Below are 22479 nucleotides of genomic sequence, written 5' to 3' on the forward strand. Positions count from 1 at the left end.
GGAGAACACTTCCTTCAACAGAAATTTTATTTTCCAAATCAAAATTGAGGAAAAATCAACTTTTATTCATCAAAGATGTTAAAACCTGTGAAACAAAGACAGACTTGTAGAGCCAAATTGTATGTTAGCCATTGTAGAATGGGCTTGAAAGTGCAAATGGCCTGATACTGTCCCAGTAATGGACTAAAGAAAGCAAATTATGAATCACTAAAGTCCATTTCCAATTGTAAATAATTCCAGTTACCACCTTACACATAAGAAATTCATGAACTCAGTCACAAGTTGGAATATTGCCACTAAATATGGTATCTTGAGAATCACTTAATCTCATTCTTTGGGTCTATCCAGGAAAATGAGATTATATGCTGATTTCAAATATGAGTGCTGATAAGAGGCTACTGGTTAAGGAAATGTTTTATTTATGGCCTGATGTTAGCTGTTAATGATTACTGAATTATGTTCTTTTGTTATTTTGTCTTGTGCTATTTTATGTGATCTATAATTAACTTAGAGAATGCTATTTGCATTAAAGAAATGACAGATGAACAAGTCACGGACAGCCATTTCTTGGCTCTAAGGTAGTGTGTGAAAACCAGAACATGAAAGAAACATTTCAAAAAAGTGGCGAGAAAGAAACATTTCAAAAAAGTGGCGAGAAAGCATGGTATTTCTTAAGCAAAGGTCTTTGTCAGGACCCGTTGAATATTCAAGACTGTTCTTGATGGGAGGCATTAGTTCATCAGTGGGTTAGTCCCTGTAATTTCTGCCACGAGCTCTGCCTGTGTCTGGTGTTGAGTCAACAACTTGTCAATAAGACCAATTTCCGCATCTCTTTTGTTGATATCTTTGTATTCTGTCCACGACTGGTCATGTTGCAACTTGTAGGCCCCGAGGAACTCATGTGGGCAGCTTGGCCCCCACTCCTGTAATGAACAGCCAGAAATAATAGGTTTACAATAATAGGCCAACATAGAGTTCAACACCCCAAGACATGCTGAAGTACCTCATGGACAATTGTATACTTTGGTGTATAACTAAGATTCAAGATTGTTTAATGTCATTTCCAGTACACGACTGTAAAGGAGAATGAAATAATTGTTACGCTAGATCTGATGCAGCACAAAAAAACCAAGAAGATAAAGAACACAAGAAAAACAATCAATATAAATACATAAGATAGCTTACATGCATAGATTTGGGAGCATTATGAAAAACCCGTGAATAACTTTGGAAACAGGGAGCCAATTGCATACAGCACATTCCATATAGCTGAGATATTGATGGAATGTTAGTCATGGCAATGTTGGCTGAGGCACAAATATTGTCCAGAACTAAACAGAGCAGAACCTGCTCTTCACCATGTAATATTTTACCCCTAGATGTAAATCCATTCCATTTTACATGGAACATTTTATACCCACCAGAGAGGACGAGCTGAGATTCAGCTTAACAACTGAAAGACAGTGTTTCGATCCCTAAATCCAGCTCTAAATGGCAGGGTGGATTATTACTTATGGCTCTAGAGTGGGGTCTAATGCAGAGGTAACGGTGCTGCTGGCCAATGTATGATGAAACTTCTCAGAGTTTGCCCCTCGGTGGCCAAATTAAGTCCCTGACCTTTTTCTCAACCACATCACAATGGTAGCACCACTGTGAAGTAGTTAAATATAGCTGCCTTTCATTCTCTGAGGATTCTTAAATATCTGAACTTGCTAACCTTTGGAGAAAGGATGGAGAAATATCGCTGTCCAGACTCACGTCTGTACATGAAATAAACTGTTCCAGGCTTCTTCACAATGTTACAGGCAATGTGATGGAGATCAGCATCTTTCCCGGCCTCTTCCAGAACCTGAGCAAAAAGATCCAGCAACGTACAGATGAGGAAAGGACACAGGACTGAATTAAAAAAAGCACAATATTGACAGATTGGTATTTGGTGGCTAGCATAGACATAGTGGACTGAAAGGCCTCTTTCTGAGCTGTATGATTGACAATAATGGAGTTGGACTCTAAATGGACAGCACTTTTTCTACTTTAAATATTGACTGAATTGTAATTTGTGTAAAATTGAGTGTGCCAGTTTTCAAAGCTTTTAATTCTTATTATTCCCCTTCTGCCAGATGAATTCAACAGTCAGACACATACTGACACAAAGCAGATACAATTTTCAGAGATGCAAATTAAGTAACTTACTTGAGTTTTGAAATCACTCATAACCCACTGAAGCAGGAGTTGAGCAAGCTGTGTAGATTTTGGCTTAAACCCCAGTGTTTTAAATTCAATTATCACGAGTTGAAGATAGTGGCTGCCATCATTGTCTATGAGCAGCTGGTGATAAGCTACTCCTTTGATCTGTTGTAGAGTCAGTGATGAAGGTACCGCAGAGTTCCTTTAGAATGGGTCATTATCCAGTGAAAATACAGCAAATCAGGATAGCATCCACATTGAAAGGGGCTTTAAGATGGCCACGTTATGGTCAATGGACCACACTTTCCCAAGTAATGAAAATTGCTGGGTGAATCTTTATGTCACTGTTGCACTGTACATACACTGTACACTGTAGCACAGATGATGGAGGAAGTTAAACATTTAAGGTAAATTGATGTTTAACCCACTTTGACCACCAAACAGAAAGCATTTCACTCTTCAGATTTTAGGATCTGTTAAGAGCCGCAGGGTGCCTGACATCTTGACAATGATTGCAATCTAGAAAAGGATGCTCTTAAGTGGCCCATTTCCTGTCATGTGATCAGAGCACAAGGCAACGACTACAGGAAAAGCTAACAACCACACGAAAGTAGGTCTCTAAAACTGCCTCTGGAGATAAAGTTCACAGCTTTTATGTAACCAGGGAGCAGGCTACATGCTCAATCAAATAATTCGGTTTGCAGCTACTTTTCAAAGCAAGTAACTGATGAATTTCAGATTCCAGGTGTCTAATACAACCACCATTGATGGAGAAGGAACACGAAATGCCTCTGACTCACATAGAAGACACTTAAGGAATGGAGGAAGCCGAGGGTGTGACCTGATAGAGGGATGTAAACTTACGAAAGGATGTTTTTCCCATATTAGGGGGTGGCTACGACAAGACAGAATGGGTTGAAGGTGCGAGATAGGAGGCTTTAAAGGGGATCTGAGGAGGAAATTTTTCACAAAGTCTAGAGCACACTGCCTGAAGAGGTGGTGGAGGCAGATACTCTCTGCATTTAACAAACATCTATTTGAATCACCAAGGCATAGAATACTATATTTCAGGGGTTCCCAACCTTTTTTATGCCATGGATCAATACCATTACGCAAGGGGTCTGTGGACCCTAGGCTGGGAACTCCTGCCATAGATGGATCTAATGTACATAGGTACACAGGAAGCGTGGACACGATGGGCCTGTTTCTGTGCTCAATAACTCCCTGATATTTCTATATTTATTTTGTTGTAGAAAGAGGCCATTCAGGCCATTGAATCTATGCTGGGTCACAGTGCAATCCCATTCACCAACTATGTTTCTATGTAACCTATTCCCTCTGCATTCCTGTACCTCATTTACACCCACCCTCTCCACCCCGAGATCAGTGGTATGCCTTTAGGATGTGCGGTGAAACTGGAATACTGGTGGGAAACTCACATGATTACAGGGATAATACGCAAACTCCACACAAACAAAACCAGAGGTCAGGATTTAACCCAGGTCACTGGAGTTGTGAGGCAGTTCTACGAGTTATACCACTGTGCCTCTCCTATCCTGATTCTATTCTGGTCATAGACAGCCTGAGAACCCAACCCATTCTTTGCCCTGAACCCAGTATTTGTGGAACTTGCGCTGAAATCAGGAAGGTTCCTAGTTCGAAATTCAAAGCCATATTTAATCGCAATGATCTAAATTCCACTCTGCAAGGGAAGCAGGCTGAATTTTCTCCACAGGTGGACAAAGGAATTGTAAGTAAACAGGAACTTCCAAAGCAGAAGCAGCTACGTTAGCAGATCTCAGTGACGTTCTCTCAATTTGGGGGTTTGCAAAGCTGGAAAGGAGCTTTGACAACCACAAACTGTCAACCAGATCAGCTATCTGTGTTTTTCAGAGCAAATCTGTGGCCATGGAAAACTAGGGTGAGTCCAAAACAATGAGGAAGCAGTGCAAAGGTATTGCATAACTTTAAGGCTGTTTGTACCTTTCGACACACACAAACTGCTGGAGGAACTCAGCAGGCCAGGCAGCATCTATGGGAAAAAAGTACGGTCAACGTTTCAGGCTGAGACCCTTCAGCAGGACTGGAGAAAAAAAGACGAGGAGTAGATTTTAAAGGTGGGGGAGGGGAGAGAGAAACACAAGGTGATAGGTGAAATGAAACTGGGGGGGGGGGGAGGTGAAGTAAATACCTGGGAAGTTGATTGGTGAAAGAGATACAGGGGAATCTAAGAGGAGATGACAGAAGGCCATGGAAGAAAGAAAAGGGGGAGGAACACCAGAGGGAGTGATAGGCAGGCAAGGAGATAAGGTGAGAGAGGGAAAAGGGGATGGGAACTAGTGAAGGAGAGGGCAGGGGACCCATTACCGGAATTTCAAGAAATCGATGTTCATGCTATCAGGTCGGAAGCTACCCAGACAGAATACAAGGTGTTGTTCCTCCAACCTGAGCATAGCCTCCTCACGACAGTAGAGGAGGCCATGGATTGCATATTGGAATAGGAAGAGGAAGTGGAATTAAAATGGATGGCCTATCACCTAGTGTTTTACCCTCGCCTCCCCACCCCCACCTTTTTTAAATCTACTCTTTTTTTTTCCTCCAGTCCTGCCGAAGGATCTCGGCCCAAAATGTTGACTGTTCTCTTTTCCATAGATGCTGCCTGGATTTCCAGCATCTGCAGATTATCTCTTGTTTGTACCTTTCGAGCTTTGTCTTGGAGATATTGGATTTGCTCGGCTATCATGGTCAGTTTATTAGTAGCGTTGGCACGGACGAAATCATCTGCCTGGAATAAAAGAAATTTCAAAGTTAGTGAAGCGAAAATCACAAAGTAGGTGAGACTTCAGGGCTTCACAGAATTTAAATAGCATGGAAACCGACCTTGTGGCCTACCAAATTCAGGGTGGCTACTGAGATCCCAGGCTATGCTGATCCCAGTTTGTTATTCTCTCCATGTTCCCATCAACTCTCCATACATTCTACCACTTATCCACACACCAGATGCAATTTAAACCACCCAGTTAACTTACCAGCCCTCATTTGTTTGTAATGTGGGATGGAACCCAGAGATCAGGAGAGGAAACAGAGATTAGGATTCGGCCCGTGACACTGCAGCTGTGGGTCAGTAGCTCTGTCAGTTGGCCCATGTTCACTACTGATCTGTCAGTCAGATCAGAAGACCGTACAACATGTGAATCCGAAACCCAACTTCACCTTACGTCTTCAGTCCCATATCCCCCATTCTCTCGCCTAAACTTTCAGTTGCCCTCAGGAGTTTTATGGGACGACATTTCCAGATTGTCCAAGGAAGCATTTCCATGTATCACCCCATCCACCAGCTTCAGCTTTTATGTAATTTTAAAGCTTATGAAGTGAAAGATTTAGCTGTGCACTGGAAGTATCAGTAAATTCCCTTCTTGGTTTCAAACATGTCTAACAGTAAACGCATATAAAAAATACTGCTACCATTCCCCCGATGAGTCAATAGGGAAACATAATGCCAAGTGGGGAAGTTCATTTTAAATTTATTCACTATTTTGAAGGTAGGATCGCTGGTCAGACGAGCACTGATGGCCCTTCGGAAGGGAGTGGGTGAATCATTCCTTTAACCACTGTGGTGCTTCCGGTGAATTTACTCTCACAAAGCGGTTGGTAGGAAGTTCCAGGAGTGCCAAATTGAACTAATCCCTTTTGCTTCCACATGGTGCATATCATTCCATTCATTACAGATGTTCTTGGTGATAGATGTCACACATTTGGGAGATACCAATGGAGGAGGAACTGCAGTGCACTTTATGGACAGCACACAGTTACAGACAGTAACTGTGCACATGCAATGGATGTTTGAAGTGATGGAAGGGATGCCAGTGAAGTGGACTGCGTTCTCCTGGACAGTGTTGGGGTTCTTGAGTGTTGCTGGATCTCCATTCATCCGGGCAAGTGGAGAGCATTTCAATTCACTTGTGTCTTGTAGCTGATGGAAAAGCTTTGGTAAGTCAGGAGTAAGCAACTTGCCACAATGTACCAATCCTCTTATCTGCTTCTGTTCCCAATGCGTTTGTTTTTTATTTATTTATAGATACCATGCAGAATAGGTCCGGCTGGCCCTTTGAGATGAGCTGCCAGCAACCCACCAACTTAATAGCCAAACCACAGGACAATTTACAATTAACCTACTAACCGGTATATCTTTGGACTGTGGGAGGAAACCGGAGCACCCGGAGGAAACCCACGCATTCGTGTGGAGGTCTTACAGAATACAAGGTATTGTTCCTCCAACCCCAGTCTGGCCTCGTCGTGACAGCCATAGCCACCCATTTTAATTCCACTTCCCATTCCCATTCAGATATGTTACACCTTATTTGGGTAGCCTCCAGCCTGATGGCATGAACATCGATTTCTCAAATTTCCAGTAATGCCCCCCACCCCTCTCCTTCACAATTTCCCATCCCCTTTCCCCTCTCTCACCTAATCTCCTTGTCCACCCATCTCCTCCCTCTGGTGCTCCTCACTCCTTTTTCTTTCTTCCCTGGCCTTCTGTCTCTTTCACCAATCAACTTCCCAGATCTTTATTTCATCCCTCCCCCTCCAAGTTTCACCTATCATCCTGTGTTTCTCTCTCCCCTCCCCACCTTTTAAATCTACTCCTCGGCTTTTTGTCCCCCAGTCCTACCAAAGGGTCTCGGCCCAAAACGTCGACTGTACTCTTTTCCATAGATGCTGCCTGGCCTGCTGAGCTCCTCCAGCATTTTGTGTGTGTTGCTCGGATTTCCAGCATCTGCACATTTTCTCGTTTGTAGCAGAATCATATTTGAAAGAAGTAGTAGTAAAAGAAGCAGTTTCATGAACTGTCTGAAGGACATTGCCTTTGGTCACATTGTTTGCTGGTGCCATCTTCTTCCGTTCTTGGGCCTGGCTTTCTCTTGCTGTTGTAATCATGCTGGCACAACTCACAGCTTGGCTAGAGGCATGGCCAATGCTAAGGTGGACATCTTTTGTATTACAGACAGCATCTGCTTTCATGGACTGGATGGTTAGATTAGCTCTCAGCTGCTTTTTTATAATGTGTGGAACTGAATGGATGGCAGCCAGTCAAGTATCAGGTCCAACCAAACAATCCTAGTTTCAGTTCCTCAGTTGCCTTGAATTAATTTATTTGAATCAGTGCAAGAACTGAAACGTTACAAACTGGTGGTAGTTCAGCTGGTAAAGCTGCTGCCTCACAAAATGACCTGAGGGATTCAATCCTGACCCTGGCTACTGTCTATATGGCATTTACATGTATAGCCTGTGATTATTTGTGTTTTTCAAAAATATCAGAAACATTCAGATGTGATGAGATTGATTTAGAGGGCCCTTAACTTAGTGATGTCAACACTCAGTGCTTTAAGAAGACAATCCACTACTGTATTCTCTGGCCAATAAATCCCCAGTCACGTTCACAAAATAAAAGATTCATCAGTTCCTCCAGTATTTTGTGTGTGTTCTTCAAGATTTCCAGCATCTGCTGAATCTCTTGTGTTAACTATCGATCTTCTCCAAAAAAAAATGGGACTGATAGATGTCCTCCTTTTTTAAAGGAAGGGGCTTCCCTTCCTCCACCATCAATTCTGCTCTCAAACGCATCTCCCCCATTTCATGCACATCTGCACTCACTCCATCCTCCCGCCATCCCACTAGGAATAGCAGACATCCCACTCTGCAAAAACTCATTTCAGGGAGGTAGCACCATCAATTTGCGGGAGACTCCCGGAACTTGCAGGAGAGGTGGGATGTCTGCAAAAGAGTAGGTCCTTAGCAGCTGGCCAGCTAGTTTAAATAATGTTAGCTATGCTAATGAACGAATGACACCTGTTAAACTCAGCTCAAGATGTCTTTTACAGTCTAACCCACCATGGGCAATAGAAACCAGCAGGCCAGGCAGCATCTCTAGGAAGAGGTACAGTTGACGTTTCGGGCCGAGACCCCTCGTCAGGACAACTGAAGGAAGAGCTAGTAAGAGATTTGAAAGTGGGAGGGGGAGGGGGAGATCCAGGGGGAGATCGTTTCGCTGAACACCTATGCTCTGTCGGCCAGAGAAAGCAGGATCTCCCAGTGGCCACACATTTTAATTCCACGTCCCATTCCCATTCTGACATGTCTATCCACGGCCTCCTCTACTGTAAAGATGAAGCCACACTCAGGTTGGAGGAACAACACCTTATATTCCGTCTGGGTAGCCTCCAACCTGATGGCATGAACATTGACTTCTCTAACTTCTGCTAATGCCCCACCTCCCCCTTGTACCCCATCTGTTATTTATTTATATACACACATTCTTTTTCTCTCTCTCCTTTTTCTCTCTCTGTCCCTCTGACTATACCCCTTGCCCATCCTTTGGGTTTTCCCCCCTCCCCCTTTTCTTTCTCCCTGGGCCTCTTGTCCCATGATCCCCTCATATCCCTTTTGCCAATCACCTGTCCAGCTCTTGGCTCCATCCCTCCCCTTCCTGTCTTCTCCTATCATTTCGGATCTCCCCCTCTTCCTCCCACTTTCAAATCTCTTACTAGCTCTTCCTTCAGTTAGTCCTGACAAAGGGCCTCGGTCTGAAACATCGACCATACCTCTTCCTTGAGATGCTGCCTGGCCTGCTGCATTCACCAGCAACTTTTATGTGTGGGACTGATAGCTGTTCTCCAGGCCTTAAATCTCTGATCTAGTTTGAGGTTTGGGTTACAGAGAAAGAATATTTCCACTGGCACTCGACTGTAAGTGAGATGCTAACCATAACTTCCTTAAATGATCTTTGCAGCTTTAACATTCAGAATTCTGTCAAAGACTTGAACACGTTCCACAACAAATGTGGTCAATTTAATCTGAAGTCCTTTGCAACCTCATCCTGAGGTTACATAAATGGAAATCTTCATATCTAACTTGCTGGTATGGGACACAGATTGTCCGACGCATCTACCAACTCACTTCATATGTAAAGTGTTGCACTTAGCAACATCCTGAACATAAGAAAGAAAATATTTTAATTCCAATTTTTTACCCAACTGTCAGACCTGATTCACACATTGTAATTGTAAATAAAAAAGTTTCACTTCTCGTTAAGAGGACGCTTCAGTTCAGCATCCGCCCAGCCAGACAGATGCACTCCCCTCACTTCCAACGGAAATGTATTTAGACCTTTTTATTTAGAACTTAGATCTTGAAAACCGCAAGAAACCAAGGGGCTGATGTTTCTATTTTCATGGTCCATCAGTAGCTTGAGGGCAAATCGCAATTTCCCAATTGTTCTCTCAGCAGGTTTTTGGCCAAAGAGAACTTTTACTGCTTTTCCTGGCAAGATGTTTGGATTCCTCCCATTGGCAACCAGCTGTCTCCCCCGGTCCAGTTCGAAGAAACCAAGTGTCTGCCTCACTAAACAGAATCATACTGAACAGGCTGCCTGCATCACTCCAACTCACCCCAATCAACCATCTCCCCAGGACAGTTTCCACACCCAGGCCTGCTCCAAGATATGCCAAACAGCCATCTGCCCATCTCCACCCACAAAAATTTGCTCCCTTTCTGCCTATGATACACATGAACCAAACTATTTACTTCAACTTGTACCATGTGGCCACCCACCACAACCCATTTATTATTCCAACTCTAACCATTCAACAGTTTATCCCACTCCATCCCTCCCTAGTTGGTTTATCTATGTACTCTGTATCAACAAACCCTCCTGAATGAATGCAACAAACATATGCTACTCCTTCTAAGCCTTCAGCAGCTTGTCAATGAGCAGGTTCATTCTCAGCCAGCCAGTTCACTACACTACACACTCCATGCCAACAAGTTGTCTAGCTCACTTCATCTCTTATCAACCAGTTTCTGTCCTCCACCTCCGCCCCACCCAACCAAACTAGCAGCTGCTGCAGTTTACCCCATACTAAACCGCTGTCTGCCCCAGTTTATTTCCTACCAACCAGCTCTCTGCCCCACCTCCCATCACACCGACCAGCTCTCTGCCCCACCTCCCATCACACCGACCAGCTCTCTGCCCCACCTCCCATCACACCGACCAGCTCTCTGCCCCACCTCCCATCACACCGACCAGCTCTCTGCCCCACCTCCCATCACACCGACCAGCTCTCTGCCCCACCTCCCATCACACCGACCAGCTCTCTGCCCCACCTCCCATCACACCGACCAGCTCTCTGCCCCACCTCCCATCACACCGACCAGCTCTCTGCCCCACCTCCCATCACACCGACCAGCTCTCTGCCCCACCTCCCATCACACCGACCAGCTCTCTGCCCCACCTCCCATCACACCGACCAGCTCTCTGCCCCACCTCCCATCACACCGACCAGCTCTCTGCCCCACCTCCCATCACACCGACCAGCTCTCTGCCCCACCTCCCATCACACCGACCAGCTCTCTGCCCCACTTCCCATCACACCAACCAGCCTTCCCCAATCACTGCCATTTCCCAGTCCAGCCACCACCGACAAGCCACTTCTCCCACAGCACCAGCTATCTGCCCCACAGTACCTGTACCAACCAAGTGTATATCCCACACAATCCCAACAAACCAAGTGAATGCCCAGCTCCAGGCTGGAATTGGGGTTGAGAGGAAAAATGGATCAGCCGTGATGAAATGGCGGAGCAAACGCGGCGGGCCAATAGCTCAATTCTGCTCTTGTGTCCTCTGGTATCAATCATCCACTTCTTACTCTTGTCCCAAACTAACCAGCTATGAGCTTCACCCCACTAGAGACCCACCTGTTATCTGCCCCTTCCCACTTTAAATCTTTCAGTGGACTCCCCACTCTTCCCCAGCTTTCCCTTCCATTCTCTCCACCGCATCCATACTGACCAATCTGCCCATCTCTGTTAATCCCATTTGTCTGCTTTAGGCACTTACCCCTCCAACAAGTACCAATTCAATTGCGATTTAAACATCGTCATTGCATCTGCCTCCACTGTCTCTTCAGTCAGCTTGCTCCAAATATTGCGTGAAAGACTTGCCCTTCAGATCTCCTTTAAATTTCTCCTCTCACATTAAACCTGTCCTCCTCGTCCTAAACTTCCCCTTCCTGGGATAAAAGATTCTGATGACCTATCCCATGTATGCCTACATAAGCAAACTAAGTAATCTTTTCACTCCACTACCCAGCTGTATCATCACATTCAGAAAACCATGGACATGGATCACAAGGTCTCTCTGTACATCAGCACTTTCTAAGGTCCCTGTGTTTACTTTATACAGTACATCCCGTCAGAATTTGACCTCTCAAAGTGAATTACCTCACAATCATCTGGATTAAATTCCATCCAATATTTCAACTCACTGATGTGCAAAGTTATCCTTAAATTCTCTTGTTCATTACTACAGCTCCACTAATTATTGTGTATGTGCAGACTTACTAATCATATTCCATGCATTTTCAGGTTACTGGCCGTGTGAATACCCACTGTTTTCAAAGTTCAAGTAAACTTATTATCGAAGTACATATATGTCAAATACAACCCTGAGATTCATTTCCTGTGGGCATACTCAATAATTCCATAGAATAATAACCATAACAGAAACAATGTAAGTAAGTACGTGTTTGGGACAGCATTGTGGGCTGAAGGGCCTGTATTGTGCTGTAGGTTTTCTATATTTCTTTCCTTGTAATGAAAGACCACACCAACTTGGGCATTCAACCGCTGTGCAAAAGACAACAAACTGCGCAAATACAAAAAGAAAGAAATAATAATAACAAATAAGTAAGCAATAAATAGCGAGAACGTGCAATAAATAGCGAGAACGTGAAATAAAGAGGTCTTGAAAGTGAGCCGGAAGGTTGTGGGATTGGTTCAATGACGGACAAGTGAAGTTGAGTGAAATTATCCCCTTTGGTTAAGAGCCCGATGGCAGCAGCATGAACAGAGCACGTCCTGGGTGATGGAGGGTCCCTGATGATGGATGCTGCTTTCCTACAACAGCGTTTTGTGTAGATGTGCTCAATAGTGACTTTACCTGTGATGGTCTGGGTTATATCCAATACTCTTTGTAGGATTTTCTGTTCAAGGGAATTAGTGTTTCCATACCAGGCTATGATGTATCCAGTCAATATACTCTCCACTACACATAGAAACATAGAAAATAGGTGCAGGAGTAGGCCATTCGGCCCTTCGAGCCTGCACCGCCATTTATTATGATCATGGCTGATCATCCAACTCAGAACCCCGCCCCAGCCTTCCCTCCATACCCCCTGATCCCCGTAGCCACAAGGGCCATATCTAACTCCCTCTTAAATATAGCCAATGAACTGGCCTCAACTGTTTCCTGTGGCAGAGAATTCCACAGATTCACCACTCTCTGTGTGAAGAAGTTTTTCCTAATCTCAGTCCTAAAAGGCTTCCCCTTTATCCTCAAACTATGACCCCTTGTTCTGGACTTCCCCAACATCGGGAACAATCTTCCTGCATCTAGCCTGTCCAATCCCTTTAGGATTTTATACGTTTCAATCAGATCCCCCCTCAATCTTCTAAATTCCAATGAGTACAAGCCCAGTTCATCCAGTCTTTCTTCATATGAAAGTCCTGCCATCCCAGGAATCAATCTGGTGAACCTTCCTTGTACTCCCTCTATGGCAAGGATGTCTTTCCTCAGATTAGGGGACCAAAACTGCACACTATACTCCAGGTGTGGTCTCACCAAGGCCTTGTACAACTGCAGTAGTACCTCCCTGCTCCTGTACTCTAATCCTCTTGCTATAAATGCCAGCATACCATTCACCTTTTTCACCGCCTGCTGTACCTGCATGCCCACTTTCAATGACTGGTGTATAATGATACCCAGGTCTATAGAAGTATGTCAAAGTTTTAGATGTCATGCCAAATCTTTGCACACTCCTAAGAAAGTAGAGGCACTGTTGTAATTGCACTCACATGCTGGGCACAGGTTGGGTCCTTGGAAATAATACTGAGGACTTTAACGTTGCTGACCCTCTGATGAGGACTCTGGTTTCCTATTCCTGAAGTTTAGGAGCATGCTAGAGGGAGAAAAACTTATGGGGCTCCAGGCAAAGAGCTGGTGGATAGGATTGACCAGATGGTCTTACAGGAAGCTGGCTTGATGTGCCAAATAAACTCTTTCCATACTGAAAAAAGATTGCCAAACTCTTAACTGCTCCCATCTGATTGGTGTTTGCAGAACATACCTGACTTCTGTCATTGAAACTGCTGAAGTCCTACACACAGGAGCCAGAGCACCCTTCAAAAATGCAGGCAAATTTGCATAAGGTGACTGGGAGGGGAGAATGGAAAGATAAAGGTGGAAATGCCAATGAGAGAGAACAGAGGAATACTGTGTGATAATGAAGACAGTAATACTTCAGTGGTCTACCACTGATTAATGATATACCCTGATGCTTTGGCCAATTCCATCAAATTATCCACGCACACCAGCCTCTTGATCCATAAGTATAACCATCCAATATTTTCACTTCTGATTCCCCACGACACTCAGATTATAATAACCCTACTCTGTATTTTATTCTATTGAGGCATGGCAAAGAGTAGCTCCTTCTGGCCCTTCGAGCCAATTACCAATTAACCTACCAACTGGTACATCTTTGGACTGTGGGAGGAAACTGGGGCACTCGGGTAAACCACATGGTCATGGAGAGAACATACAAGCTCCTTACAGGGTGTGGTATTAGTATTGGTTTACTATTGTTACCGTGATACAGCAAAAAAACTTGTCTTACATACTAGTTATAGAAATCAAATCACAGTGCACTGAGGTAAATCAACAACAATGCAAAATAAAGTTTAACAGCTGCAGAGAAAATGCAGTGCAGGTAAAAACTAAGGTGGAAGATCAAGGAGTCTCTCTGGTTGTACTTGACGCACGCGGGTATTTTGAATCTGCTTGCACCAGCAACCACTGGTGCCCCAAGCTGTGAATTGGCACATCTTAATGGGTGAGGGACAGGAGAATGATTACTTTAGAATCAGAGCCTCAGGGAATGGGTGGATTGAGCAGAAGGAAGGTGATCTCCAACAGCAGAGAAAGAATCTATAATTGAATTACAGGGAGGTGGAGCGAAGTTAAGATGGCGCCAAACGGTGACTCCTTTACTTGCATCTTCGGAAACAGCTCTATTTTCATCTTTAATATCTTTATTTTTCCCTTTCAGGGTTCTTTTGAAGACCCAACCTGGAGTTGCACGCTGACTACGGTTCTTTGCGGGAATGGGACCCGCTCTCGGGGTTTCAGGACTGGCCATTGTTCGGCATGGCAAGGGTTCGGCCTGACAGTCCAGCTTGATTTCGGAAGCCTAAGATCTCAGGACTCTGGGGACGGCCGGATCGAGGGTCGGTGTCACGGCAGGAGACCCATGTGTCGTTGGGGGAGTCGGAAAACCTACTGCTGTGGGCCTGAAGATCCGGGATCTTTGCGATCTTCAGGCACAGAGCTCGAAAAAAGTGATGTAACCGATTTTTAACATCGGAAACCAGAGAGTTACTTGTTACGTCTCCCCGCTCGCTGGGAAAATGGAGACACCTCTTTCTCCCTTATTAGGGAGAGAGAGAATCTGCGGTACATCAAATGCTGAGTGAAACTCGAAGTCTTTGGGGTAAATGCAAGTCTGTGTCTTTGCTACTGTTTTGCTCACGCTTGAGTGCTTGGTGGTGGGTGCTGATGCTATTTTTTGCTGGTGGGGGGAAGGGGGGGGATTGTTGTTCCCTGCCACTTACACACAGGAGGGAGGGGAGCTGGGGGAGGGGGGGACTTTGGGGTTCTTACGTTTGACTGTCGTTTATTCTTTGGGGCACTTCTCTGTTCTCATGGATGTTTGCGAAGAAAAAGCATTTCAGGATGTATATTGTATACATTTCTCCGACAGTAAATGTACCTTTGAATGATAAGAAGAGGTGCACTCTGTGCACAAACATCGTAGAATCGGGCACTACAAGGTGTTGCATTAACATCAGGTCCTTCAGCATAGCACAGTGACGCAGCCAGTGGAGCTACTTGCCTCCCAGCTCCAGAGACGCAGGTTCAATCCTCACCCAGTGCTGTCTCTGTGGAGTGTGTACATTTTCTCTGTGATTGCACAGGTTTCACTTGGACGCTCTAGTTTCCAGTAGATTAACTTGCCACCGTAAATTGGCCCTTGTGCAGTTTAATAGGAGAATCCGGGAGAAGTTGGTGGAAATGTGAGGAGAATAAGTTACAGGAAAAATTAATGGGGGGCTGAGACTGCTCTTCGAGCTGGTATAGACTTGATGGAACAATTAGATGCCTATATAGGAAGGAAACATTGAAATAATATAGATCTGTCAGGTTTCAATAGCCATCTACTATCATTTCACTAAGGGCTATAAGAGGGAATGCTGTAGGTGTTCCTCAGCTTGGCTCCCAATCTTCATATTTTGTTCCACAACATTGACTAGAACTGTGCTTGTATGATGGTTGGCTGAAGGTCCATTGGGTTCATTTAGCAGGCAATAGGGTTCACCTGGGCAATGATGCCCTCTACAGTTGAGTGGGCCATTGCCACTAAGTGCCACAGTTCCTGCCTGAAACTCTACTCTTGTGAATGACTTACATCATCCGTGCAGAATAACCAGAGGCCTGGATGAGAGAGGGACTCTGCATTATCAGGGAAAGTACGTACCTTTTGGATTTGTTCTGCCAGAACTACAAGGTCAAGGGGGTCTCCAAGCCGATTAGTCTTGTAGGAGCTGACCAGCTGCAGGCCTACAGGGTTGGCATTGCTTTCCACCAGTGCCACTGTAAACGAGACAATAAACAATGAGAAGACACAATCACCCTTTGCCAACTGCACTGGAGCCAAGAGAAATGGACTGCCACTGTCAATCTCTTTGGGGTAACAAATTAATGTTCCAATTAGCCTTGGCACCCAGTGATCTTGGAGGTGTATCAAGTTAGCCTCACTTCTAACCTTTGATCCCTACTAGTAGACAGTGCATGGGTGTTTATCACCTGCTGGGAATTATTCAACATATTTCTGAACATCCATGAACACCACCTCACTATACTGCAGATGCTGGAAATCCAAAGCAACACACACACAAAATGCTGGAGAAATTCAGCAGGTCAGGCAGCATCTATGGAGGGAAATGAATAGTTGATATTTTGGGCCAAGACTCTTCATCACAATTGGTTAAAAAAAAAGGAAATATAATGCAGAAAAATGAGAGATCATCCAAAATATAAAAGCAGAATATTTTTGAAATGGTGAGAAATTAAAAGGCATTTGTTTTTAAAGGGACTGGATTATCCTTACGTAATTGTTTATTTGGGTGGCAGGGTGGAGATACATCTCTACCAAAGGAGACGTAAGGTGCTCCTTCCCTCCACCAGCCTGCAGGTGCCCCTTGGGCACAGTATAGCACCTGCTTAGCGCTCGATCAGGGTCACTTGAAGCCCTGGACACAGGTGGTGGACGGTCGTATGAGCAGCCAGTGCATATCACGTCTTGGTTATGCGACCACTGCCAGACAATCTCTGACGAGTATTGATAATGGCTGGGGCCACTCGTCTTGTAAAGACACTGCCCAGAAGAAGGCAATAGCCAACCATTTCTGTAGGAAAATTTGCTAAGAACAATCAGAATCAGAATTATTATCACCGGCATGTGACATGAAATTTGTCAACTTAGCAGCAGCAGTTCTATGCAATACATAATATAGAAGAAAAAAAGTAATAACTAAATCTTATTCAGTATACTTTATACAGTATACGTATATTGAATAGAATAAAAATCATGCAAAAAACAGAAACATGATATGTATTAAAAAAAAGTGAGGTAATGTCCAAGGGTTCAATGTCCATTTAGGAATCGGATGGCAGAAGCTGTTCTTGACCATGATCACCTATGTCATACAACACAGCACATAATGATGACAATGATGAATGATTTACTAAAATTTTACAGGCAATTTAGAAGCCTAATGGGACATTGGCGTTTAGTCCAATGGAATTTAAATTGAAAAATAAAGATGTATAAATACAATTTTCGGAGCTCTGGTGAAGCTGCATATGGAATATTGTGTTTAGATGGTCAACGTCGACTCAGATGGATGAAGGGTCCCTTTGGGTGCTTATCCTTCTGTATGACCTCCTGATCCTAGTGAGGGATACATCTGTTGTACAGGGTGTACAGCGATAGTTCACCATTTGATTCCTGAGACCAGGGTTTTATATTATAAAAAGAGAATACCCAAACTCGCCTCATAGTCTCCAGCATTTTGAACAGCAAGATCTCACTAAACGGCACAAATTCTGACAGTGCCTGATGGAGCGTGTGCAAGGGTGAGGATTGAACTGACTGGCATGTCCAGAACCAGGGGTCACAGTCTCAAACTGTAGGGTTAGCCACTCTTTCTCAGATGAGAAGGAATGGGTCTTTGTAATTTTTAACCAAGAGGGCTGTGGAGGATCAGTCACCGAGGTTGATAAACTTTTGGATATTAAAAGGATCAAAGTATAAGTGGTCGGTGCAAGAAATTCATGATCTTACAGGACATACAGAAGGGGCAGAATGGCCTGCTATGTTTACTTCTCATGTTTTAAATGTTGTCTATGCTTCCTTCAAAACTCACCTGCACCCTTGCCCTCCATACCCCTACCATCCATGTACCTAACCAAACTTCCCTTAAATGATGAAATCGAGCTTGCATACACCACTTGCGCTGGCCGCTCATTCCACACTCTCATGACCCCCCAGTGAAGAAGTATCCCCTCATGTTCCGCTTAAACTTTTCACCTTTCGCACTTAACCCATGACCTCTGGTTGTAGTTCCACCCAACCTCAGTAGAGAAAGCAACACACATCAAAGTTGCTGGTGAACGCAGCAGGCCAAGCAGCATCTATAGGAAGAGGCGCAGTCGACGTTTCAGGCCGAGACCCTTCGTCAGGACTAACTGAAGGAAGAGTGAGTAAGGGATTTGAAAGCTGGAGGGGGAGAGGGAGATGCAAAATGATAGGATAAGACAGGAGGGGGAGGGATAGAGCCGAGAGCTGGACAGGTGATAGGCAAAAGGGGATACGAGAGGATCATGGGACAGGAGGTACGGGAAGAAAGACGGGGGGGGGTGACCCAGAGGATGGACAAGAGGTATATTCAGAGGGACAGAGGGAGAAAAAGGAGAGTGAGAGAAAGAATGTGTGCATAAAAATGAGTAACAGATGGGGTACGAGGGGGAGGTGGGGCCTAGCGGAAGTTAGAGAAGTCAATGTTCATGCCATCAGGTTGGAGGCTACCCAGACGGAATATAAGGTGTTGTTCCTCCAACCTGAGTGTGGCTTCATCTTTACAGTAGAGGAGGCCGTGGATAGACATGTCAGAATGGGAATGGGATGTGGAATTAAAATGTGTGGCCACTGGGAGACCCTTCCACACCTTCGGGACACTTTCTTCGCCGTCTGTAATGGTCTTACTCTGCCTCTCAGTAGAGAAAACCTGTTTGCATTTACCTCATCTATACCCCTCAATTTTGTACATAACCATATAAACATATAACAATCACAGCACGAAAACAGGCCATCTCTACCCTTCTAGTCTGTGCCAAACTCTTACTCTCACCCAGTCCCACCGACCTGTACTCAGCCCATAACCCTCCATTCCTTTCCTGTCCATACATCTATCCAATTTAATCTTAAACGACAACATCGAACCTGTCTCAACCACTTCTGCTGGAAGCTCGTTCCACACAGCTACCACTCTCTGAGTAAAGAAGTTCCCCCTCACGTTACCCCTAAACTTTAATAAGTGTCATAAGATGAAGAAGGTCTTCAGCTGTGACACAGATGAGCAGAATTATGTGACTCGAGCACAGATGTGCAAGAGGGGTGGAGCATCTAATAATCAAAGTGGTAAGTGATGTGATTCACATATGGCCATCAAACCTGACTGCCTCAGATCTTGCTGTATAATGAATTTACTTTTTGTGAAATACTTGGGCAAATTTGTTGAGGGATATTGGAAACTTGGTTCGGAAAAAGAGAGGGATCTTCAATAAATATAGGCAGCTCGGAGTTAATGAGGTGCACGAGGAATATAAAGAATGTAAAAAGATTCTTAAAAAAGAAATTAGAAAAGCAAAAAGAAGATATATGGCTGCTTTAGCAAGTAAGGTGAAAATAAATCCAAAGCGTTTCTACAGTTATGTTAATAGCAAAAGGATAGTGAGGGATAAAATTGGTCCCTGAGAGAATCAGTGTGGACAGCTATGTGTGGAGCAAAAAGAGATGGGGGAGATTTTGAACAATTTCTTTTCTTTGGTATTCACTAAGGAGAAGGATATTGAATTGAGTAAGGTAAAGGAAACAAGAAGGGTAGTTATGGAAATTATGATGATTAAAGAAGAGGAAGTATTGGTGCTTTTAAGGAATATAAAAGTGGATAAGTTTCCAGGTCCGGACAAGATATTCCCTAGGACCTTGAGGGAAGTTAATGTGGAAATAGCAGGGGCACTGATAGAAATATTTAAATTGTTATTAGAAATAGGGATGGTGCCGGAGGATTGGCGTATTGCTCATCTTGTTCCATTGTTTAAAAAGGGTTCTAAGAGTAAACCTAGCAATTATCGGCCTGTGAGTTTGACGTCAGTGGTGGGTAACTTCATGGAAAGTATTCTTACAGATGGTATATATAATTATCTGGATAGACAGGGTCTGTTTAGGAACAGTCAACATGGATTTGTGCGTGGAAGGTCATATTTGACAAATCTTACTGAATTTTTTGATGAGGTTACTAAAAAAGTTGACGAGGATAAAGCGGTGGATGTTGTCTATGTGGACTTCCACACGGAAGGTTAGTTAGGAAGGTTCAATCGTTAGGCATTAATATCGAAGTAGTAAAATGGATTCAGCAGTGGCTAGACGGGAGATGCCAGAGAGTAGTGGTGGATAACTGTGTGTCAGATTGGAGGAGGGTATGTAGCGGTGTGCCTCAGGGATCTGTACTGGGTCCAATGTTGTTTGTCGTAAATAGTAATGATCTGGATGATGGGGTGGTAAATTGGATTATTAAGTATGCAGATGATACTAAAATAGGTGGCGTTGTGGATAATGAAGTAGGTTTTCAAAGCTTGCAGACAGATTTAGGCCAGTTAGAGGAGTGGGCTGAAAGATGGCAGATGGAGTTTAATGCTGAAAAATGTGAGGTGCTACATTTTGGTAGGACTAATCAAAATAGGACATACATGGTAAATGGTAGGGCATTGAAGAATGCTGTAGAACAGAGGGATCTAGGAATAATGGTGCATAGTTCCCTGAAGATGGAATCTCATGTGGATAGAGTGGTGAAGAAAGCTTTTGGTATGCTGGCCTTTATTAATCAGAGCATTGAGTATAGGAGTTGGGATGTAATGTTGAAATTGTATAAGGCATTGGTAAAGTCAGATTTGGAGTATTGTGTACAGTTCTTGTCACCGAATTATAGGAAAGATGTTAATAAAATTGAGAGAGTACAGAGGAGGTTTACTAAAATGTTGCCTGGGTTTCATCTCCTAAGTTACAGAGAAAGGTTGAACAAGTTAGGTCTTTATTCTTTGGAGCGTAGAAGGTTGAGGGGGGGACTTGATAGAGGTGTTTAAAATTATGAGGGGGATTGATAGAGTTGACGTGGATAGGCTTTTTCCATTGAGAAAGGGGAAGATCTCTATCAAATCTCCCCTCAATCTTCTACATTCCAAGGAATAAAGTCCTAACCTATTCATTTTTTTCCTTATAACTCAGGTCCTCTAGACCCAGCAACACCCTTGTAAATTTTCTCTGTAGTAGTCTGCAAGGTTGGATTGACGCAATCCAGCGAGAGGTCACTAAGTGGTTTGACAATAGGAAGAAGAGGATGATGGTTGAAGGTTGCATTATGGACTGGAGGGCTGTGACTAGTGGTGTGCCACAGGGATCAGTGCTAAGCTCATTGTTGAGAATGCACACAAAATGGCTACTTTGCAGATGACACCAAACTAGTCAGTAACGTAGACATTGAAAAAGGTTCTCAAAAAATGACAAGATCTTGATCTGCCAGGCAAATGGACTGAGGAGTGGCAAATAGCATTTGACTCAGATAAGTGCAAGGTTTTGTACTTCAATCAGTCAAACCTTGGGAGGATTTTCACAGTGAACAGTGGGGTGCCAGGGAGTGCTGTACAAACAGAGGGACCCAGGAGTACAACGTATAATTCTCCAAGTTGGACAAAGGTCCTGGTCCCATACTCTGTAACTCTTCAGTGGCCATCTGAGCTAGTCCCATATGCCCACATGTCATCCACATCCCTCTAAATATTTCCTATTCATGCATTTGTCCAGTTGTCTTTTAGAAGTTACTTTTATACCTGTCTCACCCTCTCACCTTAAATCTTTGCCTCTAGTTTCTGATTTCCTTGCCCTGTGAAAGGACTGAATGTATGCCACTTATGATTTTGTACATCTCTATAAGGTCACCCCTCCAAGAAGTCCTAGTGTGCCCAACCTCTCCCTATAACTCAGACCCTCTTCTGAGAGTAGATACCTTACGTAACCACAAAGCAGGATAAATTCCTTAAAGATTAAGATTACCCGGTTACATTGCCTGCGCTTCAGGTCACTAGCAGTAACAACTAAATATCAATTAGTCAGTCTCCTTCTTACCGGCAGCGCTAGGCGACTTGTCATTTCCAGGATCGCAGACACTCATGATGTTAGTGGAGTCTCTAACCCACTCTGAATTCTCATGACACTGACTACCTGCAAGCGTTTTTATCCCGGGGGCCTTGCTCGCTCCCCAGAGCGACTGTCCTCCGATCTTCCCGGACGAAGAGGCGTCCGCAGGGCCCCCGCGGCCGAGCCGGTCCATCCGCCCGGCTGTGATTTCAAGCGTCAGTCGCGGAGACCGAGCTGAGAAATCTCGGGGGCTCGCCGAGGGGCCGAGACGCTGGCGGAGGGCGCACGTTGTGATCGGGCAAGTGCGGTGGCAGCTCGCTGGCTTTGCCAGCTTGTGTAACAGCGCCTGTTATGTCACAGCAGGAAGTGCATGGTCGCCCAGAGCAAACAATACTTGTGTAACCCAGTGATGCAGTTCCAATCTCTTGCGACATTTAGTCCACCGCTATTTATTGTGCTCGAACGGCCACTGAAGATGGAGGGGAAGTGATGGGTCCCACATCCAGCCAGAGCAGATCTAACCCCCGTAATATTGAGGGGAGAGTGTTGGCTAAGACCGTGGGGAGAATTTGTCAGCTCTTTCATTGGTTTGACTGCTATACCCGCCAGAGACGGTGGTTGGTCTCTGTATTAACATTTCACC

The 22479-nt window shown here is 44.4% G+C and overlaps 1 protein-coding gene and 1 long non-coding RNA gene across 2 annotated transcripts; one reads left to right on the top strand and one right to left on the bottom strand.

Moving 5' to 3' along the window:
- Positions 1–44: 44 nt before the first annotated feature.
- c25h1orf50 (chromosome 25 C1orf50 homolog) lies at positions 45–22261 on the bottom strand. Its single transcript, XM_063033255.1, has 5 exons — positions 21825–22261; positions 15837–15952; positions 4886–4972; positions 1718–1849; positions 45–923 (listed from the first exon to the last, which is right to left on the bottom strand). The coding sequence occupies exons 1-5, from the start codon at positions 22027–22029 to the stop codon at positions 732–734; spliced, it is 732 nt and encodes a 243-aa protein (XP_062889325.1). The 5' UTR covers positions 22030–22261; the 3' UTR covers positions 45–731.
- Positions 4979–14835, top strand: LOC134337907 (uncharacterized). The gene is made up of 4 exons (XR_010016108.1): positions 4979–6177; positions 6266–6450; positions 11611–11755; positions 14352–14835. It is a non-coding gene; the product is annotated as an uncharacterized LOC134337907 (long non-coding RNA).
- Positions 22262–22479: the final 218 nt, after the last annotated feature.

The sequence above is a fragment of the Mobula hypostoma genome, chromosome 25, assembly GCF_963921235.1.
Source record: "Mobula hypostoma chromosome 25, sMobHyp1.1, whole genome shotgun sequence".
NCBI lineage: Eukaryota > Metazoa > Chordata > Chondrichthyes > Myliobatiformes > Myliobatidae > Mobula > Mobula hypostoma.